Source organism: Drosophila ananassae, chromosome 2R (assembly GCF_017639315.1).
Source record: "Drosophila ananassae strain 14024-0371.13 chromosome 2R, ASM1763931v2, whole genome shotgun sequence".
Classification (NCBI taxonomy): Eukaryota; Metazoa; Arthropoda; class Insecta; order Diptera; family Drosophilidae; genus Drosophila; species Drosophila ananassae.
In genome coordinates this window covers 9170849-9190991 of record NC_057928.1, presented here as the reverse complement: position 1 = coordinate 9190991, position 20143 = coordinate 9170849, and the positions used below count along the sequence as shown (strand labels likewise).

The following is a 20143-nucleotide window of genomic DNA, read 5'->3' as shown; positions in this document are numbered from 1 at the left end:
TTTAATTTTATTTTATTATTAAACATACTTGAACCCTTTCCTTAAGTTTCTTAAACTGAAATAAAACTCCCACCGAAATCATAAATAATACGCAGATAATATTATATTGAAATAATTCATGGTTTATCTAAAAATATATGTATGAATAATGTATCGCTTTAGTACTTATGTTTTTTTTTTCTGTTCTTTAGATAGTGTTTTAAATTTTAAGTTTAAATTAGAAACAAGTATTCACTTAACTAACAAGAATCATAACCAAGTCAAATAATTATAATTTTAGTTTAGAGATTACAAACTAAGTATTTTAGTTCGTTTTCCGACCAAGAAGACACACGCGAGGCTTATCCGGGCTATACACATTGGGATGTCGTCGATTTCTCAGGTTCTCAGGGATACAATGTAGTCTATCTCGGATTGGAAAATCTTCTTATCCCTTCGACTGTAAATTCGGCTTCATCCTCCTTTACACACAAACGGATCTCTAAAGTTTTCATATTTCAAGAGTTTTTAGTTTATAACTTTTTATTGGTGGCCATTGGGGATATCGATGCCTCCGCAGGCTCCCTCGCCGTCTGAAGTGCTAGAGCTGCCGTTGCAGCCATTCGAAATTCCATTCCTTGGACTGGTGGGGAGCTTCAGGGCCTTCAACGATTTTGTAGCTCCGGCCAGACCACGTACAGTCTCCTCCTCGTCCGAGGAGGCGTCGGAGAGCTGGCGGGGCGAAAGCCGGCAGCCACGCTGGATATATTGCGTTAATCGGTCCACGGATGCCAAAATGAGGCCAAGGAAGGGCGGCGAGGGCTTCAGGGGTCGCGACAAGTACTCCGGATGGTACTGTGTGGCCACAAAGTACGGATGACCGCTCAGCTCGATGATCTCCATGCGAGTTTTCTCCTCATCGGTGCCCACAAATCGCATTCCCTGCTCCTCCAATCGTGGCACGTACTTGGGATTAACTTCGTACCGGTGCCGATGCCTCTCCTCGACTGTCTTGGGATTACCGTACAACTGACGGATAACGCTAGGACCTTCCCCGAAAATGGTCACCCGCTTGCCCAAGCGCATAGTGCCACCCAGCTGACCCGTGTGATGCTCCGGCATATCGATTACCAGTGCGTTGGGTGTGTTCGGATCGATTTCCGTAGTGTTGGCGTCCTTCAGGCCCAGTTTATTGCGAGCGAATTCAATGACAGCTGCCTGGAGGCCTAAACAGATTCCGAGAAGCGGCTTCCGGTTCTCTCGCGCCCATTGGCAAGCCCGGATTTTGCCCTCCATGCCGCGAGAACCAAAGCCACCGGGCACCAGGATGCCGTCGCTTTCGCAGAGCTTCTGCCACTCCTTGTGGTAGTTGCTAGGTTCGCTCTGCAGTGTCTCCTCCTCCAGCTGGCACGATTCAATGAAGACCAATTCCAGTTTGCGATTCGCGGCTAGAGCAGCATGCTGCAGTGCTTTAACTACGGAGGCGTAAGAGTCCGTGAACTTGGTGTACTTGCCCACGATGGCGATAGTGACCACACGACGAACTGTCTCCGTGCGACGAGCCAGATCCCTCCACTGCTGAAGGCATCTGAAAGTGACCGGAGATTAGTACCTTGGAGAGACCATCCCGAACATACACACTCACTTAGTCCTCTTGCTCATGTCGATGTTGAGCTGGAGCCTCTCGTTGAGATACTCGATGACGCCATTCTGCTCCATCAGCAACGGAACGTGATAAATGGAGTTCAGATCGTGGATACAGATCACCTGGTCGGGTCCCACGTGACAGAAGTTGCTGATCTTCTCCTTCACCTCCAGGCCGATGGGTTTCTCCGATCGGCAAACAATCAAGTCGGGACTCAAGCCACATCCCCGTAACTCCCGCACTGAGCTCTGGGTGGGCTTGGTCTTTGGTTCTCCGGTGGCCTTGGGCAGAGGAACCAGCGACACATGTGCCACGCAGAAGTTCTCTCGCTTAACGCGAAACTGAAACTGCCGGAATGCCTCCACGAACGGCATGCCCTCAATATCGCCGATAGTTCCTCCCAACTCGACGATGCACACCTGTGGCTTCGATGAGCCCTGGACGGGAGTTTGAGCCACGCGCTCCACCCAGTCCTGGATGGCATTGGTAATGTGAGGGACAACTGTGAAACAAATTTATGATAAATTGTTTTCCAATAAATATTTTTCAAATTAACTCACCCTGAACAGTCTTTCCCAAGTACTCTCCAGTGCGTTCCTTTTCGATGACCAGCTTGTAGATCTTTCCGGTCGTTATGTTGTTGTCCCTGTGCAGGGTAATGTCCAAGAATCGTTCGTAGTTGCCCAGATCGAGATCCACCTCGGCACCATCGTCCAAAACGTATACTTCGCCTGGAAAAACACAATAAACAATGTTAATTATAAAATTAAATAATTAATTAATCCCTCGAGCACCAAATAATTGGAAAACATCAGATCTTTAAAGTAAATACTTTTATTTTAAAGGTATTTGTGCTTAGGCGTAAATGGCGGACTCCCAGCTTTCCTTGGAGTGGCGCTCAACTAGAAATCAATCAAGTAGCATGGCATGGACAAAACTAAGCATAATCCTTACGGTCTAAGGCTACAGGGAGTATGTACAGTCTTCGGCTTATTCTAGAGGTATTCGAGGTGTTGCACTACTACTTGGACTCCTCGAGATCCTCCTTGTATAGCTCCTTGAAGATGAGCTTTTGTATCTTGGTGCGGATGCGTAGTTTCTGGGCAGCCGTTAGCTGCTTCATGTACGGATGCAGGCTCAGCAAATAGTGGTAGTCATCGTCCTCCGGCACCAGAGGCGTGTCCATCGTTGAGGAACCATTGAAGTTGCTATCTTCGGACAGACGTGGGCGCTTCAGCTTTAGTGCAGGTATCAGTCCATTAGCGTAGGAGTGTTGCGTGAAGTTCAAGTGCTCTGAAGTGGTTCCATTCCCTCCAAAGTCCTCGCCTCTTTCCTTGGCGGCGTGATGTGCGGCAGCCAGCGTGGCCAATGGGTGGTGCGCCTTGTTGTACAGGGGCGGAGGTGATACCGATCTCTTGCCGCCCAACGGCACTCCATTGGAGGACACGGAGGAGGCGGATGTGGTGGTAGCCGGAGCCAGAACGGCCGCGGAACCAGGCTGTGGAACTTGAGCAGAAGTAGTGGTCACCATGGGCGGCGGCGAGCAGTGAGCGGCAGGTGGCTCCACCAGCATTTGGACCAGAGGAACCTGCGGATGCTGCTGCAGAGGGGGCTTCTTGCTCAGATCCTCGGCCTCCTTGTCCAGCTCCAGCAACTGAGCTCGCAGCAGTCCCGCCTTCAAGAGGGCTTGCTGATGAGCCTCCTCCTGGGCCTTGAGGGCGCCGGTGGCCAGGGGCGTGGTGCTCACTTGGTTGGTTTGATGGGCAGCTGGTGGCGTGGGCATCGCGTCCTCCATGGTTGCTTCGCTGGCTTCTCCGTCCGCCTCAGCCTCCATATCCTCCTCGTCGTAGTCCTCGTCGCTGTCCTGCAGTCGACGTATCAAACCGTTGGTTAGGTCCGGTTCGACGACGGTCTTCTCGCAATCCTGGCTCTGTTGGTTAAAGTAGAAGGACTGATCCTGCTCGTTCTTAGGCAGGCGATGGCGCATGTGATCAGCTATAAAGTGGACTATATTAATCATAATTCCATACGATTATCCAAATAACTCACTTAGGAACAGCAGAGCGTAGTAGTGGAGCCACTTGGACTCGAAAGTGGCGGGATCCACTAGAAAATCACCGTTATCCGCTCTCGGTATTCTCTTGTACTCCACTCTAAAATTATCTCTCAGGCCCTTCCACTTGGCCTTGAGCACGATCTCTGGGAGAGCATTAGCGGAAATGAGCAAGAGAGAGAAAAAGGGAAATAACAATAGAAGCTCCTTTCAGTTCAGTGGAGTCATAGTCAGTGATGCCAAGTTAGCTTTTTAATAGTTGACAGTTTACTTTTAATAAAATTTATTAAATAAATAACGAGTCAAATAGTTTTATAAACTTTTGCCAACATTTTCTTCTAGTTTTTTTTTTTGGCATCACTGACAAAACCTTTTTGGCCATATGCTCTACTTACTCGGTAGCTTGTGCGCCCCGCTCAGCTCGTCCCACATCTGCTCGAGAAAGGCCTTGTTGCAATGGAAATTGCGATTCCAGATGGCCGGACGCTCCTCGATGTCGTGAATGAACTGCTCCACATTGAGCACAATGGTGGACTTTTTTGGCGCCATCTTTGCGCTCAAATAGTTTGCTTTGTCTCACTCGCGCTCGTTTAATTCACTGCGCCGCCCCCTTCCCTTCTGCTTTTTCACTTGTCGGCTAACGGTGAATGCCAAATGCAGCCCCCAACACCACCACCACCACCGGCCACCGGAAGAGAGCGCACTGAGAGAGGAATGAAGAAAAGCAATTAGGCGCTGAGCTCACCTCGTCATCTGTCATCCTCCCACCGCCCGCCCCCTCTTCCAGTTCACCCACACCAAGTTGGTCGCGATCAATGAGCATCGTAGTCCGAGTGCTCTCTCCAGGAGGCGCGCAACAAAAACAAAAACAACAACAACCTCCAACTTAACACAATAACTTCATTAAAGATTCCTTCCTTGGGCCTAGGCTCCAAAACGAGCCGACCGACAGGAAATGCTGCTCTGCGCTGCTCGCTTTGCTCTGCTCTCCATCGAATTCGCCATCCCCACCTCATCCTCCTTGTACCTCCCCCCCACACAGCGAAGGCAGGAAAGAAGCAGCGAAATCAAATTATAAACACGCCAGGCCAGGCCAGGCCGGGACAGAGACGGCAAGACAGTGAGACAGACGGCGACGACCGAGAGACCAGCCAACAGTTACTCCACTCGCCTGGCCTGGTCTGCTCTGCACTGCTCCCTCGGCCTCTTCCTGTCCACCGCCCCCCTTTTTGCAATAAGCGAGTACACTGTGAGAAACTCAAATAGCTGTTGTACGAAAAAAAAACTTGAAACTGCTCATTTGGAAGCTCCCTAAAAATAACTGTAGGCTACTAGACCAGATTTCCACTCAATTATGCTCCACTTTTTTTCGAGTGCATTGTCTGGCCCCACTGCTGCAGTGTATGTGTGTGTGTGTTGGTGTAAGTGTGAGTGTGAGTCAGGCGCAGGCGGCGGCATTCAGTCAGTCATGCAAAAATGTTTGCCGTGCACAGAGTGCGAAATACTAAAAACGGCAGCGTGGAGTGTGGATTGTGCGGTGCAGTGGGGGGTTGATGAGGTGCGGATGCGGAGGCAGAGTCACAGGCATAGGCACTGGCACTGGCACAGGCTGTAGCACACACACACACACACATACTATATATATTCCAGCGAGCAAAAGCAATTTCTGGCGGCAGCTACGGCAACTGAAACAGCCACAGCTATAGCTTTGCTGCAGGCAGCAGACAAGAGACCGGAGACCGGGACCGGAGACCCAAGCAAGCCAGACAAATAATGCGTCACGTTGCGCAGTCGTTAAATTTTCGTTTTCGTTGTTGTTGTTGTTGTTGGTGTTGCTGCCGCCGCCGTTGCCCGTTGTTGCCGTTTTTATGGGCAAAAATTGCCGGCGACAGTGTTGTTAGGTGAGGTGAGAGGGTAGGGCCCCGTGGAGGGGGGGAGGGGGTCTGGGGAGCGAGGCAGGCTGGGGTGCAAATGCTGGCCCAGCTGCCGCCGAGGTGCTTGATTTTGCGAGCTTGGTAACTGCTGGGGAGCTGGCTCTCCTCGGCTAGTAGCCAAGAATTTCACAAGTTTGGCCGCGCCGCGCCGTGGAAAGTTATGAGGCCTCCACAGCGACACACACACACACACTCACACTATCACACAAACTGGAAGCTGCTGGTTGGGAAATTGGCAGCTAAGTGGATCTGCTGGAAATTGTTGCCCTTACTTTGCTGCTTATCAGTGGAGTCTAATCGAGATAAGGCGTGATGCTAACACATTTATAGGTCAAATCTGGCATAAAAGGCATTGTATTCATGAAGGATTTCAAAAGATAGCCATTTCCGCTGAGCTGCCATCTCTAGACTACTTGGGGGGTCCTTAATCACTCAAATCTCAAGATATATGGTTCTCCTCTTCTATTTCCCGTTAGCTTTAAGTCCCAACTCCAAAACTCTCAACTTTAAACGGTAAAATTTCGCTTTCCATCAGCTTTAATAGTTCCATCTCCCTCCCTCCTGCTAAGCTTTAATCTCTTTGGCTCCCACTCTTTATTCATTTCGAACTATTCTTTCTCCCCCTCCACCACCTTCCCCGAATTTAAATTCTTCGCTCTGCCCCACTCTCTCGCTTCCAACTGTCATTGAAATTAGCCCAGGAACGAAGAGCAAAGGAAGAGGCTCCAATAGGCTGATAGCAAGGGGGGGTATATTGGAAGGAGGAAGTAAACTATATAGTTGTTGTTTTTGTTGTTGCTCTATAAAATCAATAAAACACGCACACTCTCGCACATGATGATATGCATGTATTTTAATTCGCACTCACACACACACACACACACAGACACGCACGGACATGTGTATGCAAAATTAGCGCGCCAGGAGCCGCAACTAACGTGATGTGGGTGGTAGATGGGTGGGTGGTTGGGTGGTTTGGGTGGCAAGGAGTTGGATGTCCACCCAGTGGGTGGTCGTATGTTACCGCCAAAGTTTATAATCGAAAAGTTTTGCGCTCGGACAGCGGCCCGTAGCCCGTATTCTGTGTTGCCCGTTTTGCCGTTATTTCCCGAGGAGCGAGCGAGCGTGTGCCCGAGCGACAAAAGCGAGTAGAGTATGTCGAATCCGAACTCTCGGCCGAATTGCGAATTGCGAACCAAAAGGCGAACCACTGCTGATTGCAGTCAGCTTACAACTGAAATTGAAAATTCAGCAGAGCAAAGTGCGAAGCGCCGCTGTCGCTGCTTGCCGCGGCGGCTGCCTGCTATTGCTGTTGCTGTTGCCCATTGCCGTTGACGCGCCGCCACCGCCACCGCTGCCGCGTCCTCCCCCACCACCGTACAAGTCTCACTGCGTCAGGCTGCAGCCATCCGCCATCCGCCATCAACCGACAACCGAAAGCCATGAGCCAAAGAGCCGGGAGGCAGTGGCAGCAGTGGCAGTTTCAGGCCCAGTCACAGGTCCAAGCCCCCCAAAAGCCAAGCGAGCCAGGCCAACAAAACGTGCCAGCTGAAACGACGCCAGCCAGCCAGCCAGCCAGCCAAGAGCCAAGAGCCAGGCCAGGCCAGCCAGCCAACAGCACCAGGCAGCAGCAGCAGGCAGGCAAAATAATATGAAAAAAAAAAAGGAGAAAAAAGTACAAAAGGAAGGCAGTCCAGGGCACTTAGAAGTCGGAATACCCTTTCCTCATAATACTTAATATTATCCTGACAATAAATAGATACTAACTTTAATACAAGTATTTAAATAATATTTAAATATAAAATTTATAATTAATTATTTATATTAAAACACGTACCCCCCCTAGGATGTCCTGTCTCTTCAAACACCTCTTCAAATTTAAATGTCCTTCAGATAAGAAAGGGCATCAGAAGCGCACACTGAAACGCAAAAAACGCCAGCGAGGAGGCTCAGGCCATCCAGAGGGTAGTGGGGGGGAGGGGGAAGTGGCAGCCAGGCAGGCAAACAGGCGCTGCGATGCGATGCGAGAGCCATCGCCAAAGCCACGCCACAAGCTTTTGCTTTTGCCGGCGCGACACAGGCACCACACACACACACACACACACACAGATACACTCGGAAAACATGCACACACACACATACACTTAGGGAGAGTGTGTTTGTGTGGGGGGATGGGTTTGGAGGGGGGGAATCGCGCACAAACGCTAAAAACGGCCGTTGAGTGCCAGCCTGCTTTGCTTTTCGCTTCGGTCTGCTCTACTCTGCTCTGCTCAGCTCCCTGCTGCTGCTCCCTGTTTTGTTGTTGTTGTTGGGGCTGCTGCTGCTTTTGGGCATATTATTGCGGCAACGGCGTCGCTTGCCGGCTATTCCAGCACACGCACACAGACATACAGACACACATAGAGCCGGCACACGCGAGAGAGAGCCAGCCGCGCTGTCTGTGTGAGGTGGAGCCGGTGGCCGTCTCTCCTGCTCCTCCCCATCCGCCCCACCTTTGCCTCCTCTTCTTCCTGCTGGTGCTGGTGCTTCTGCTTCTTCCTACTGCCTACTGCATGCGTCTACTATCCCAACAACAATCAAGGCGCGGAAGCGAGCTGGCTAGCGAGCGAAAAAGCATAAACCATGAAGAGCGCGCCGACAAGGTGGCAATGGGGGGCGGGATGTGGGGGGAGGGGCTCGTTAAAATCACGCGACAGGGGCGGAGGACGGGCGGGCAGTGGAGGAGACATCATCAGAAAGCAGCGGGGGCGGTGCAACGTGGAATCGATGTGAATTTGGCTGTGGCTCCGACTACCGCTCTTCCTCTAGCTTTTAGCCGCCTTTTCCTTTTCCCCCTCTCTCTCTCTCCCTCACTCTCTCTCGCTCTGGCGCCTGTCGCTCAGACACGGCAAGTGTGGCGAGGTGGCAAGTGGCAAGTAGCAAGCATGGAGAACTTGTAATAAAACGCGATATAATAAGGGGCAGCTAGACCAGCTCCCAATTTCATTTCTTACAATTAACCGAGAGAATTATGCTCCTGATGCAGAAATAACCGTTAGCTTTAGCTCTCCTTAAGCTCAGAACAGGAAGCGACAGGAAATTAGATCTTTTTAAAAGATAGAAGCCTGTTTGTATAACTAGACTTGGCATAAATGGAAAATAAATGGAAAATATAATCAAATCTTAATGAAAGCGAGAAGATAAGGAAAATCGGAGTAAGATTCAGATTAATCCCAGTATCTTGACTAAAAAGATACAGTTATAGGTGAAAAAAAAAACTCAAAACACTCTCTCAATTACTCAATTAACAATATTACCTTATTATCACTCAAAAAAAAAAAAAAAAAAACTCAAGACAAAAGACTCTCTCTCTGTCTCTCTCAAACCAAAAGTAAGCTCATTTTCTAACGGTCAATTAGGGATAATTCCCCATTGTTGGGGCCATTGGGCCCCAATGTAATTACTTAAAGCGGTCCACAAGCTATGCTTAAAGTTATTGCTGGAGAGGAGCACAACTTTCGGCCAGACACAAGATTGAAGCTGAAGCTTATGAAGCCGTAGAACGCACGCACACAAGGACACGTGCGAGGCCAGCAGCAGGCAGTAAACTGTACTGTGTGTGGTGGGTGTGCGTGTGCTGGCAAATGAGGGGGCGGTAATGGGGGGGCGGGTGGCTGGCGTTGGGGGGGTGGGCGCTAGGGCTGGCACTCAACCTCAGACGCCAGAAGCGGACACATCCTAGTGGAGAGCAGCCACGAAATGGTATTTTCCATTTAATTTTTGCACACACACGATGGGCATATGTATATGAGTACAGTGGGGCTTGTTAGACTTGAAATTTAAAAATAATATTTAAGATAAAATTAAGAAAATTATATATTATTTTTACTCTTAATTCTATTTAAAAAAAAAATTGTGTGCGTGGAGTCCCTACGCGCGAAAGAAGTGAAACTTCTTAGCGATATTCCAAAAAATGCATATTATTTCGTATAAAAGAAAAATAGCGGGAGGGAAAGGATAAAAATAAGGTGGAGTGACCAACACTTTCTTCAATTCACATTTTATAAATTTATTATAAAGCAAAGTCCAAATCAATGATCATCTCTGGGTTCTGACGGATTCATATCTATAATATTTACAATTGGATTATGATAACTAAAATACGATATGAAATGTCTTACATCTATTTTATCTATATTTCTCGCAAATACCGCATCAATAGTCGTACCTCCTTTTGTCGTCGGATCATTTCTTCCATTGATCATTTCTAATAAAAATTTCTCTCTGAGGAATGCCAGCAATGGTTCAGCTTCTGGCAATGAGAAACCTTACCTTACTCTCATTCACTCTCTCTCTCTCTCGCACTCTATCTTTCTCTTTTCCTCTTCTCCTTCCGAGTTGCGTTAAGCGTTCAACGCTATTCCCCCTCCACTGGAGCGTTAAACGTTTAACGCAACATTTTCCGGCGTCGTATAAGAATAAAATTTCCGGCGTCGTAAATTGAAAAATTTAATATTATTTTTTAAGAAGTAAAAGTTAGTCCACACCCCACTGTATATAGCAGCACACGCACAGGGCTGGGCGGGAGCGTGATAAAGGGGCAGCAGCAGCAGCAGCAACAGCAGCAGAGACTGAGGCAGAGGCAGTGGCAACAACACCGGCATCGGCAGCGGAGGCCCAAGCATTTTGTCGTCGCGAAACGTGAGCGTAACGAATGCGCAAGCAGGAAAGCAGCAACAAAGCAAATGCAGGCCAAAAGGGGCAGGGGAGGGGGCGGTGGCGGGGGCTGTGGTGATAAGGGGGCAGGACGGCAGTTAATGGCGCACAGGCAAAGAGCAACAGCTGCTAACGATGTTGACGCGCCGATGACGGCCACACAGCCAAATGGCCAGACAGAGACAGAAAGAGAGAGAGAGAGTCGAGGAGCAGTGGGGCTCTGAGGCTGGCTCTTTTATGGCTAAAAACGCTAATGTGGTGAAGGAGTGGAGGTGGTGGGGGGCATGACAGGGCACAAAACACGCAAAAGCCTCCGAAGAATAAGCAAAAGCCAGCGGCAGCGGCAGATGACGAGCAGCCAGAGACCCAAGCAAACAACAACAACAACAACGACAATAAAGCACTCAAAGCTAGAAGAAGAGACGACACCCTCAAAGAAAGAACGCAGCGGCCAATATGGCCGCCCATGGCATTCTACCCCCCTCCACCCTATGCTCCCCCTCCCCTCACCCAACTCATACTCCCACTCACGCTCGCACTCACACTCACACCACTGAAATTAACGCAAAACAAATGAAGCACACGCATGTGCCGCAGTTGACGGCGACAGCGACGCTGACTGCGACTGCGATTGCGACTGCAGAGCAGCAGAGATATCCAACCTCATCGCCCCGGCGGGCAGAACAGAACAACACAATAAATGAGCAGAAATACAGAATTGCATTCTGCTGCAATTCGACCCCCAAAAACGAAGCTGAGCTGAAGCTGGGCGAAAAATGCAAATGACAGGCGGCAGACAGGAGTCCCCTGATGCCAGTGGGTGGTGGGTGGTGACCGATGGCCAGTTCTCTCTCAAAAGGGCCTACTTACACCACATAAATAACACTATTACCTAACAGAAATTAATTTAAAAAAAAGTGTATTTAAATAGCTAGTAACTAGTTAAGTATAGTAACTATGAATCTTTTTTTTTTTTTATTTTGAAAAGTAAACAAAACTTTCTCCTGAAAGGGAGTGTAGAGCGTCCCTGCAATCATGACTTGCCGCACATGCTCGCACGCCCGCACCCTCCAATTGGCTCACCTATACTAGCACAGGCTGTGTAATTGCATTGGCACGTTGCATAAATAAATTTGTGCTTCGTTGGCGCCCATTTGGTTGCCATTTTGGTGGAGGAAGTTCTTTTGGCCGAAAATGGGGTTGGATGGGGGAGGGGGCTTATGGCAGGGGGGCAGGGTGAGCACATGGGAGAGGAAATAACTGAGCCTATCGTGCGAGAGAGAATGCAAAAAGTACAGAAAGCACCGTTACTGTGATTATTTTTCTTGATCAAGAGCCTCAGTTTTAATTTGATAGCCATTGCATTCAGATCGCTCGCTGAAGTTTAAAGTTTACACATACATACATACAAAAGTTTAAATACATACAACCTTCGACAACAAAAACGAAAACAAACACAGAAGGAAAGCGAACAAAGGAAAAGGGAAAGAGCAAGGCAAGAGAAGCGGGAAATAAAAAACTTTCATTTTCAATGTCAAGCAATTGCAACAAAAACAATAATCCACCGGCTGAGGGCGGCTTTTTACAAAGAGAGTCAAAACAGAGAGCGCAGCTGGGCGAGAGAGAGAGAGAGCCCCCAACTGAGAGATCTTTATCGTCAAAAAGTTAACACGGTTAAAAATGGGTAGTGAGCTTTATTAATCTAATGACGATTTTATTAACTGCGTTTTTTATTTGTTTACAAACACGAGCCTCATAGATTTAGTTCAGAGAGTTAAGTAACACGTGCTAATACTTGTTGTTTTTATTTTGTTTTGAGAGAGACGGTAGACAAAAACAGCTGACAGCTGCAGTGTACTCTGTTCATCTCTTTCACACTCCCACGTTATGGTTAACACGCCAATTTTAGTTTATTTTACAGTTTAATAATTTACAACGGTATGTATATAGTTTTGATTTATAAATAATACTTGTTTATTATGTTGTTGGCTTTTTCACAATACTGGTTTTGCCTTCGGTTTCGCACGAATATAAATGATGTGGGCTTTTGGCGCGAAAGCACTTTCACCTCATGGCAACAGAGTTTAACTCTCCCATTACCCATCTCTCTTTCTCACGCCTCGTGGCGCGTGACCTTTGACAACAACAACATTCGTACATTACAACAATCTTGCAACGTTATATGCAAGTACCTGCAGATTCCGATACATACAAACACTCACACACACACACTAGCAGACTTGTCTCCGTGTGTCACATTGAAAATTTGCCAAAAAATTCAGTTTCCTGCTGTCTTAAGCGATATACTATACGCTATTATATTATATTAAACAAATTATAGCACTCACCGTGCTCATATGGCGAGAAAGTTCCAGCATCTATATTGATATAGGGATCGATTTTGATCGAGGTGACATCCAGGCCGCAGGATTTCAGCAGTGTTCCGAACGAGGATGCTATCACGCCTTTGCCCACGCCGCTGATGACGCCGCCAGTAACCAGGATGTATTTCATTTTTATCTCGATTCCCGACACTCGGATTACTGATTCTCGAATTACCCGGGTTCTAACGCGGGTGCCACTCACTTTGCAGTTGATGCCGAGAGACAATTGCGCCGTTTATTTGTTTTCAATTGCACGTGGTGCCTCAAAAATTTGATTTATTTAATACGTATCTGCGATATGGGGGAACCTGCGGTATGACCACCCATCGTTAGGCGCGAAATACCCGTGTGTGTGTTGGTAAACGACTGAGGTCGAAGCCCAATGGCGCCCGTTCAAATCGCGCTGGCATCGAGTGTCAAAAGAAAATAAACTTACTAACTGGGTTATGGGGTTTACGTTTCAATAAAAAGAAAAGTGATTTAGGGATAAACTGTTGGGGTTTGTTTATAAAAAGTATACTTGAATAGTTTTCAAACAAAACTTGTTGTTTATTTAATTGAAAAATGTTTAAAAAATGCTTTAAAATTTGTATTTATTGTTAAAGATTTAAATTTTTGAATGAAAAAACAATATTTATAATGAAAATAAGTGAGTATAGTTTTATTTTTAATAAATATAGTAACATATCATGCTTCTTTATATATTTTCAGCAATAAACTATAATTATATTCGAAAACCTTATTCATTTCCCAGAAAAACATTAAAAATAAAAAATATAATTTTCCAGCGTGCAAAGCATTAATTATTCCATGTTTATTCAACTTTCGGCATAAATAGAAAAATTCTAGAAAAATCTGCAACTCCTTAAATGCGTTTCAAGCGTAAGAATCTCCTTGGTGACCTCGTTACTTGGTGGCCTCCTGCTGCTCGAAGAGAGGATACTTCTGTGCCACCTGCTCCCATGAAGTCCGCGCCGTAGACAGGTCCTTGACCACGCCCACAACCTCCTCCAGACCCACGCGCACCTGCTTCATCGTGTTGCGATCCCTCAGCGTCACTGTGTGGGGTTCCTTCAGGGTGTCAAAGTCAACGGTGATGCCATAGGGAATGGCGATCTCATCCGTGCGGGCATACCGCCTGCCAATGGAGCCGCTCGAGTCGTCCACCTTGTGAGAGAGCTCCGCCTTGGTCAGGGCCGAGGACAGCTTCTGGGTGTAGGGCTGGAAGTCGGCGTTGTTGGACAGCGGGAGAATGGAGCACTTGATGGGCGCCACCAGCGAGGGCAGGGTGAAGTAGCAGCGCTGCTCGTCGCCGTCGCGGCACTGGAAGCTGTGCTCCAGCAGGGCGTACATGATGCGACCAATGCCGAACGAAGGCTCCACCACGCTGGGAATGAACTCCTCCACATGGACCGTTTTCGAGGAGTGCTTCACGCTGATGGTGTCCTTGCCCAGATCGTGGGTCTGGCCATCGCTGAGGGTCAGTTTGTACGAACCGTCGCCAGCCAGTTGCTGCTCCACTTTGCCGATCTCCTCCAGGGAGAGCTTCGCCAGAGCGTCGGTAATGTTCTTTGCTTCCTTTTTGAAAGTTTTTCCCAAGGCCTGTTTGTTGGGCACGATTTCGCTGACCTCCACGGTCTTGGGAGCTGGCAGGCGCTTCTCCGCCACCAAACGAACACCGGTAGCCGCCGTATGCTGGCCCAGATCGTAGGCACTGCGGTCGGCACAGCCCACACACTCCACCCAACCGTAGGAGGTGAGGATCTCGGCATCCCAGCAATCGCACGCGTAGTGGGCCATCTCGTTGGACATGTGCTGGCGGAATCGCAGGCACTCCGACTTGATGCCAATGGCCAGGAGGAACTGCTGGATGCGGGCCATGTAGTAGCCGAGAGTTTCGTTGGCCACCAATTTTGTGGCGACTGCTTCGCCGATTTCCACCTGGGAGGCAGACTTTCCGTCCATCTGGTTGCAGGCAGAGTACAGGGTCATCTTTTCGGATCGAACGTTGCCAAACTTGGGGTGATCCTTGTGACTGGGATCGCAGAAGTGCTCGATCTCCGCCATGGTGAACTCACGCACCCGAATCAGTCCCGATCTGGGGGAGATTTCATTGCGGAAGGAGTTTCCAATCTGGGCAACGGCGAACGGCAGCTTGCCCTGGTTGAATTCCAGCAGTCTCTTGAAGTTCACGAATATACCCTGAGCCGTTTCCGGCCGCAGGAATCCCTTGACCAGACCAGTGGGTCCAATCTGCGTGGCAAACATCAGATTGAACTCGATGGGCTCGGTCAGGTCGTTGCCGGTCAGGGGCGACTTGATGTTGTACTTGGCCAGGACATCGGCCAGCTCCTGCTTGTTGAGGCCGTCCAGTTTGATGATGATGTCCTCGCACTCGGCTTGCAAGGCGGGCGTGGCCTCCTTGGCCTTCGACAGTTTCTCCAGAGCCTGCTTGATGAGATGATCCAGCCGGAAGCACTCGCCAGTCTTGACATCCTTAACCATCAAGTCGGCGAAGCGCTCCACATGTCCAGAGGCCTTCAAAACGGGTTCCGGCGTCAGAATCGAGCAGTCCACCTCCAGCATTTGCTCCTCGAGGGCAAAGTACTGTCGCCACAGGGCCAGGATGTTGGATTTCAGGGCACAGCCCATCGGTCCGAAGTCGTACTGGCCGGTGATGCCGCCGTAGATGGCGAAACTCTGGTCGTAGAAGAAGCGGCGCTTCAGGAGGTCCTCCATCTTGGCGCGATCGAAGCTGACCACACTGGGGGTCAGGGCGAGCTCCTTATCCTCCAGCACCTTCTTCCGGGCCTTCAGCTCGGCGACGGCCTTCTTCACATCAATCTCGGGTGCTCCCTTGGCCTTCAGGTCTCTTACCAAGTTTCCCTGCTCCTGAACACGCTCCCGCAGAGGAGCCAGCTGAGCTGCGATCTCCGGATTGGACATTATGAACTCGGCGGCGGCGGATCTTAGGTTAACCTTTCGCTTTTGCTTCTTGGTGCCCCAAGTGACTGGCGAACCTTGAGGTTGAGTGGGTGGTGATGCGGCTGCAGAGGCGGTTGCCTTTGTGGTGGTGCTCAGAAACACTTTCGCGTGTGCTTCGCTGGCAATGTGACTGCTCCACGTTGTGCGGGGAATTTGAGATCTCAGAGATCCGGTGGCGGTGCGCAGGTAGGGTAGCGCTTTCAACAGCTGTAATGACATAAAGAAGGCTTTATTTGGTCGGCTAGCACCAGCGAATTTATGTAATAAACCGTCCAATTGGTTTCTGTTGAAATACCTTCACTTGCGGCTGCAACTTCGTTGGTGGATGAGTGTTTGTCTGCCGGCATTCAACACTACATCAGCAGGCTTTTTACAACACTTCTCAGTGTTGGACCTATCGCATCATGTTGTTATCGATAGTCGTCAAAAGTAGAACCTACACATGCGATAGTGCCATCTCTACTTTGTTTTAATTATGTAGGCGCAGCACACTGCATCGCTGTTTGCTCACGAGTTTTAAGTATAATTTGCTCAATTTTTTAATTTAGTTAAGCTAATTGCAAGTGCAGAACCCTAATTGCTCAATCGCGTACAACAAAGCGCTAGAAAAGAAGAAAACAAAGCTGGTTTTGTATCAATTTCGGTGTGAGGACGCGGCGCTGCACTGAAAGTGACGCTATGCGACCGCATTTTTGAGCGACAAACGGGAAAAGGTGTGCTCCTCTCTCTCACCTGAGCAACTAATACGGTTGTTTTGGCCAATTTGCCGAAATTTTAATTGATTTTGTTTACCCATTCACAGGCACTGGCCGCCTGGCACATAACGGGCCCTGGCTTTGTTTTTACGACGTTGCAAAGTCACAAAAACAACAAGAACAACATAGCAGTCACAAAGGTGTCTCTTAGGTGAGTTAAAAGTTGTTTTTGTTTTACAGTTTTATGTTCTTGACCTGTTTTTGTTGCCTTTTTTCCATTTTTGTATCTTGTGTGGGTTTTATTTTTAATCGATCTTTGTAAATTATTCACAATATTTCATTTGTTGGCAATAGGAATTACACACAAAAAAAAAAAATAATTCATAATTTTAAGATAATTTTATTTTGAAAATTATTAATTTTCATTTAAAAAAGTGCAGTAGTTTGCTTACATTTTTGTGTCAGTGGTGTGGTCGGTGCTATTTCCATAATTAACTTGAAACAGTGGAGGTTCTTTAATTAGAAACCAACCCCCACAGCGAACATGCATGCATGTTTTTGAAGGAAAACCAGTTTGGTTCCTCTCAGCGAGCATCCACTGTAATGGCACTTCATTCGACGACTTTTGCACGTTTGATATTAAGTCATCGCCTCGCCATCGCCATCGCCGGCTCTGAAGGCCGGCCAAGTCAACTAGACTGTACAAAAAAACACCATCGAACTACTCTATGTTTGGGTTAATGTTCTGGCCATTTTTTGGAGAGGGTTTGCTTCAAGGTTTACAGTGGTTGTGGTGCGTGATGAAACGGGTAAAAAGTCTAAAAAAAAACAAAAACTAGGCAACTGAATCTAATCGACTAGTGCACGTCTCTTAATCCAAAATGCTAACTCTGAACTAAACAAAAGTGTTTCGGGTGTTCCCAGCTCTGATAAATGGATAAAAAAGTAATCTTTTAACTAATAATATTAAATAATTTATACTTCAATCCATTCTTTATCAGAGCTAGCTACATACCCGTAACATAAATATATAAAATATTAAAAAAAAAAACAAACTTAGAAGACGACTGATCAAAGACTGCTTGTCTTTTCTAGGATTCTCACGTTTATAATCGAAATACCCGCACCACCGCACCAATCAACCCACCAACGAAGCCGCAGAACCCCCACCAACCACTGGCGATGCAATTGAAAGCGCCCAAGAGCAGAAATATGGCCAGTCTTAAAGATGAGGAACAGGCGGCGACCACTAGCAACTCCATCACCAACAACAATCACTTGAATAATTTAAACAACAACCACACCACCAGCAATAACAACAACAACAACAATGAGGATGATCCAAAAATCAAAAAGGAGAATCTGGAAGCCAGGAAACAGGCACTGGAGCAACGGTTGAGCGAAAAGAGCTGGCTTCTGCAGCAGATTCAGAAGCAGGAGACTGCCATTATAAATGGCAACTACGAGCACATGTCCATAAATGAGTTCTTCGCCCAGCTGGCCCAGCAGTACAAGCACGAGCAGCAACTGCAGTCCCTGGCCAGGGAGAACAGCTCCATTCTGAGGCGGAAACAGAGCACCACCAGCAGGGAGAGCCGGGAGAGTCAGATGACCAACAACAACAACAATAACCGCCAATCGGAAACGCTTTCGAACCGGAGTTCGGAGTATGACAACTACCAACCGGCGCCATCGGCGGGGGCGGGCGATATGCTGGTGATAGGCGTGGCCCAGCAGATGGCGCAGCAGCAGCCCCCGCTGGTGAAGAGCGCCCTGAAGAAGCGACCCACTCCCACACCCAGCCAGATGCAGTTTATGCGCCTGCAGCACCAGCAACATCAGCAGCAGCAATCGCATCTCATGATGAACATGAACTACCAGAGATCCCAGCCGGATGTAATATCCATGTACTCGGCGAACTCCTCCAATGTGGCCACGCTGCGGCAACCGCCACAAGTGGCACCCCAGCAGCAACTGATCACGGTGCAGTGCGATAAGTACTATCTCTCGCCCACGCACCAGAGCTACAACGAGGGCGGCTTCATTAAATCCAGTCAGAACATCAAGAAGTATGTCTCGCCCCTGGCGTCGCCCAGCAATCTCAGCTACGAACATCAGCAGCATCAGCAGCGGAATCCCATGCACCACCAAAGGCAACTGGATGCCATATCCCTGGCGCCCAGTTACGTTTCCGTGGACATCGAAGCCGCCCAACAGCAGTACCGCTGGCGTTCCCAATCCCACATAGCGCCCCTGACTCCTCCGCAGCTGGGAATCATAGATGCCAAGTCGCACTCCAGCGACATGCTGGCCGCCAGTCGCTATGCCCCTCATGATGAGATCTCTCTGTCGTCCTCCTCCACCACCATCGAGAAGAAGGCCAAGCCGAAGCAATGGCTGGAGTCCTCGTTGGATGGACCGGCGGTGATAAGGCAAATGGACTCCCAGCCGCACAGCCCGGCTGGAAGCAACAGCAGTAGTGGCAACCAGGCATCGGCCATGGCCTCGGGCAAGCCCAGGGCCAAGCTCTCCTCCCAGTCCATGTCGGTGTCGGGCCGGCACTACTCCATGTCCAATCAGCGGTCTGCCCAGAACTATCCCAGTGCCAGCTACGCGGTGAACACGAGTTCCAAAGCCGTGCTGAGCCAGTCCACGTCCTATCTGAACGCCATGGAGCAGACAATGGGCATATCGGCGTCGTATCCACTGGAACCCCTGGACATTCCACCATTTCGGAACTTGCCACCGAAACCGAGTCAGATGCAGCAGCCGACGCCGCCGCCCAGACCTCCGCCAGCTAATCAAAATCAGAGCCAGTCTTCAAATCTAAATCTGAGTCAGATCGGAGGGGCCATGCCGCTTGGAGTTAATGCAGTGCAGACTGCTCTGGTGTCGCCACCACTGACTGTGGCCACGGCCAGCTTATCGCCGGATATTCGGATCGAGTCGCCGAAGAACATGACCGTGGTCCAGCAGGCCACGTTCCAGCCGTACAAGGAGGTGACCAAGCCCTTCGAGATGTCCGACTTCTACAAGTACTCCACAAAGTTCAAGCAGAAGGAGGGCGGCAACCCCAACTGACCTCTAAGGCGGCGAGGGATTTAAAACACAATGTCAACCGTTTCATGTGATTAACTAAAATTATTTTTGTCAGTAGACTGACGAAGCTACAAAACAAACACTTCACGAGCTTTTAAGATTAACTTTTGAGAGAGAAATGCTCATTGAATTATTTGCCAAAATTGTATAACTTTTGACCATTTTTGAAATTATTTTACGAATCAGGACAATACTATTCCAAGAAGGGAATACAAAATCGCCTTATGGCAGGATGCCTAAAAAGTATGCAAGTACTTTATAAATCTAAAAAAGAAGCATTTACAAAAACTAACCATAACCATAGACAAGAAACATAAAACTGACTAGCAATTGTTACAGAGTGTATTAGTTAAGGTATTTACACTAATCTAAGGATATTTTTATACGATTATACATGTAACATACTTTTGTATGTGAGTGGAGACTAATTATTGACAAGCAATAACAAATACAAATAAATGCATAATTTTTGTAACAAAGTCTGCTATCTAATTTGAAACTAGGCTTAAGAACTATTTATAGAACAGCTGATAGAATTATGTATGTAGTCTTCCCACTCCCCTAGAATCCCGAGTTTGGAGAACCAATAGTTTCTCCCTCTGTGGCTGCCCCTGCAACAGTTTTTGTTTACGATTGATTATTTTTAAACAATCTCGTGTTGTGCTTCACTGAGC

General features: G+C 48.3%; 3 protein-coding genes across 7 annotated transcripts; 1 reads left to right on the top strand and 2 right to left on the bottom strand.

Annotated features, from left to right (window-relative positions):
* Nucleotides 1–101: 101 nt before the first annotated feature.
* LOC6506324 (CTP synthase) lies at nt 102–13433 on the bottom strand. 4 transcript variants are annotated; one of them, XM_001958062.4, is made up of 5 exons: nt 6636–6852; nt 4073–4380; nt 2185–2355; nt 1625–2126; nt 102–1567 (listed from the first exon to the last, which is right to left on the bottom strand). In XM_001958062.4, the coding sequence occupies exons 2-5, from the start codon at nt 4224–4226 to the stop codon at nt 523–525; spliced, it is 1872 nt and encodes a 623-aa protein (XP_001958098.2). In that variant the 5' UTR covers nt 4227–4380; nt 6636–6852; the 3' UTR covers nt 102–522. The 4 variants fall into 4 exon arrangements, with proteins under 4 accessions (XP_001958098.2, XP_014764707.1, XP_014764708.1 ...); XM_014909221.3 differs by lacking the exons at nt 4073–4380; nt 6636–6852 and adding an exon at nt 12655–13433; XM_014909222.3 differs by lacking the exons at nt 102–1567; nt 1625–2126; nt 2185–2355 and adding exons at nt 2443–3619; nt 3674–3823 and having other exon boundaries at nt 6636–6867.
* Nucleotides 13434–13467: 34 nt separating this feature from the next.
* LOC6506322 (glycine--tRNA ligase) lies at nt 13468–16074 on the bottom strand. 2 transcript variants are annotated; one of them, XM_044715144.1, is made up of 2 exons: nt 15971–16074; nt 13468–15882 (listed from the first exon to the last, which is right to left on the bottom strand). In XM_044715144.1, the coding sequence occupies exon 2, from the start codon at nt 15634–15636 to the stop codon at nt 13597–13599; it is 2040 nt and encodes a 679-aa protein (XP_044571079.1). In that variant the 5' UTR covers nt 15637–15882; nt 15971–16074; the 3' UTR covers nt 13468–13596. The 2 variants fall into 2 exon arrangements, with proteins under 2 accessions (XP_044571079.1, XP_032310081.1); XM_032454190.1 differs by lacking the exon at nt 15971–16074 and having other exon boundaries at nt 13468–15909.
* An 18-nt stretch (nt 16075–16092) lies between these two features.
* LOC6493610 (probable basic-leucine zipper transcription factor R) lies at nt 16093–19944 on the top strand. Its single transcript, XM_014908980.3, has 3 exons — nt 16093–16388; nt 16478–16581; nt 17466–19944. The coding sequence occupies exon 3, from the start codon at nt 17553–17555 to the stop codon at nt 19449–19451; it is 1899 nt and encodes a 632-aa protein (XP_014764466.1). The 5' UTR covers nt 16093–16388; nt 16478–16581; nt 17466–17552; the 3' UTR covers nt 19452–19944.
* The last annotated feature ends 199 nt before the right edge of the window (nt 19945–20143 follow it).

Bases quoted from the DNA above. Each gene is read 5' to 3' on its own strand.
- LOC6506324 (XM_014909221.3), bottom strand. From the start codon at position 12,820: ATGAAATACATCCTGGTTACTGGCGGCGTCATCAGCGGCGTGGGCAAA. The intron at 2,356-12,654 runs GTGAGTGCTATA...GTGTTTTTCCAG, and splicing joins TTTCTCGCCATATGAGCACG to GCGAAGTATACGTTTTGGAC. The intron at 2,127-2,184 runs GTGAGTTAATTT...TTTGTTTCACAG, and splicing joins CTTGGGAAAGACTGTTCAGG to TTGTCCCTCACATTACCAAT.
- LOC6506322 (XM_032454190.1), bottom strand. From the start codon at position 15,894: ATGTCATTACAGCTGTTGAAAGCGCTACCCTACCTGCGCACCGCCACC.
- LOC6493610 (XM_014908980.3), top strand. From the start codon at position 17,553: ATGCAATTGAAAGCGCCCAAGAGCAGAAATATGGCCAGTCTTAAAGAT.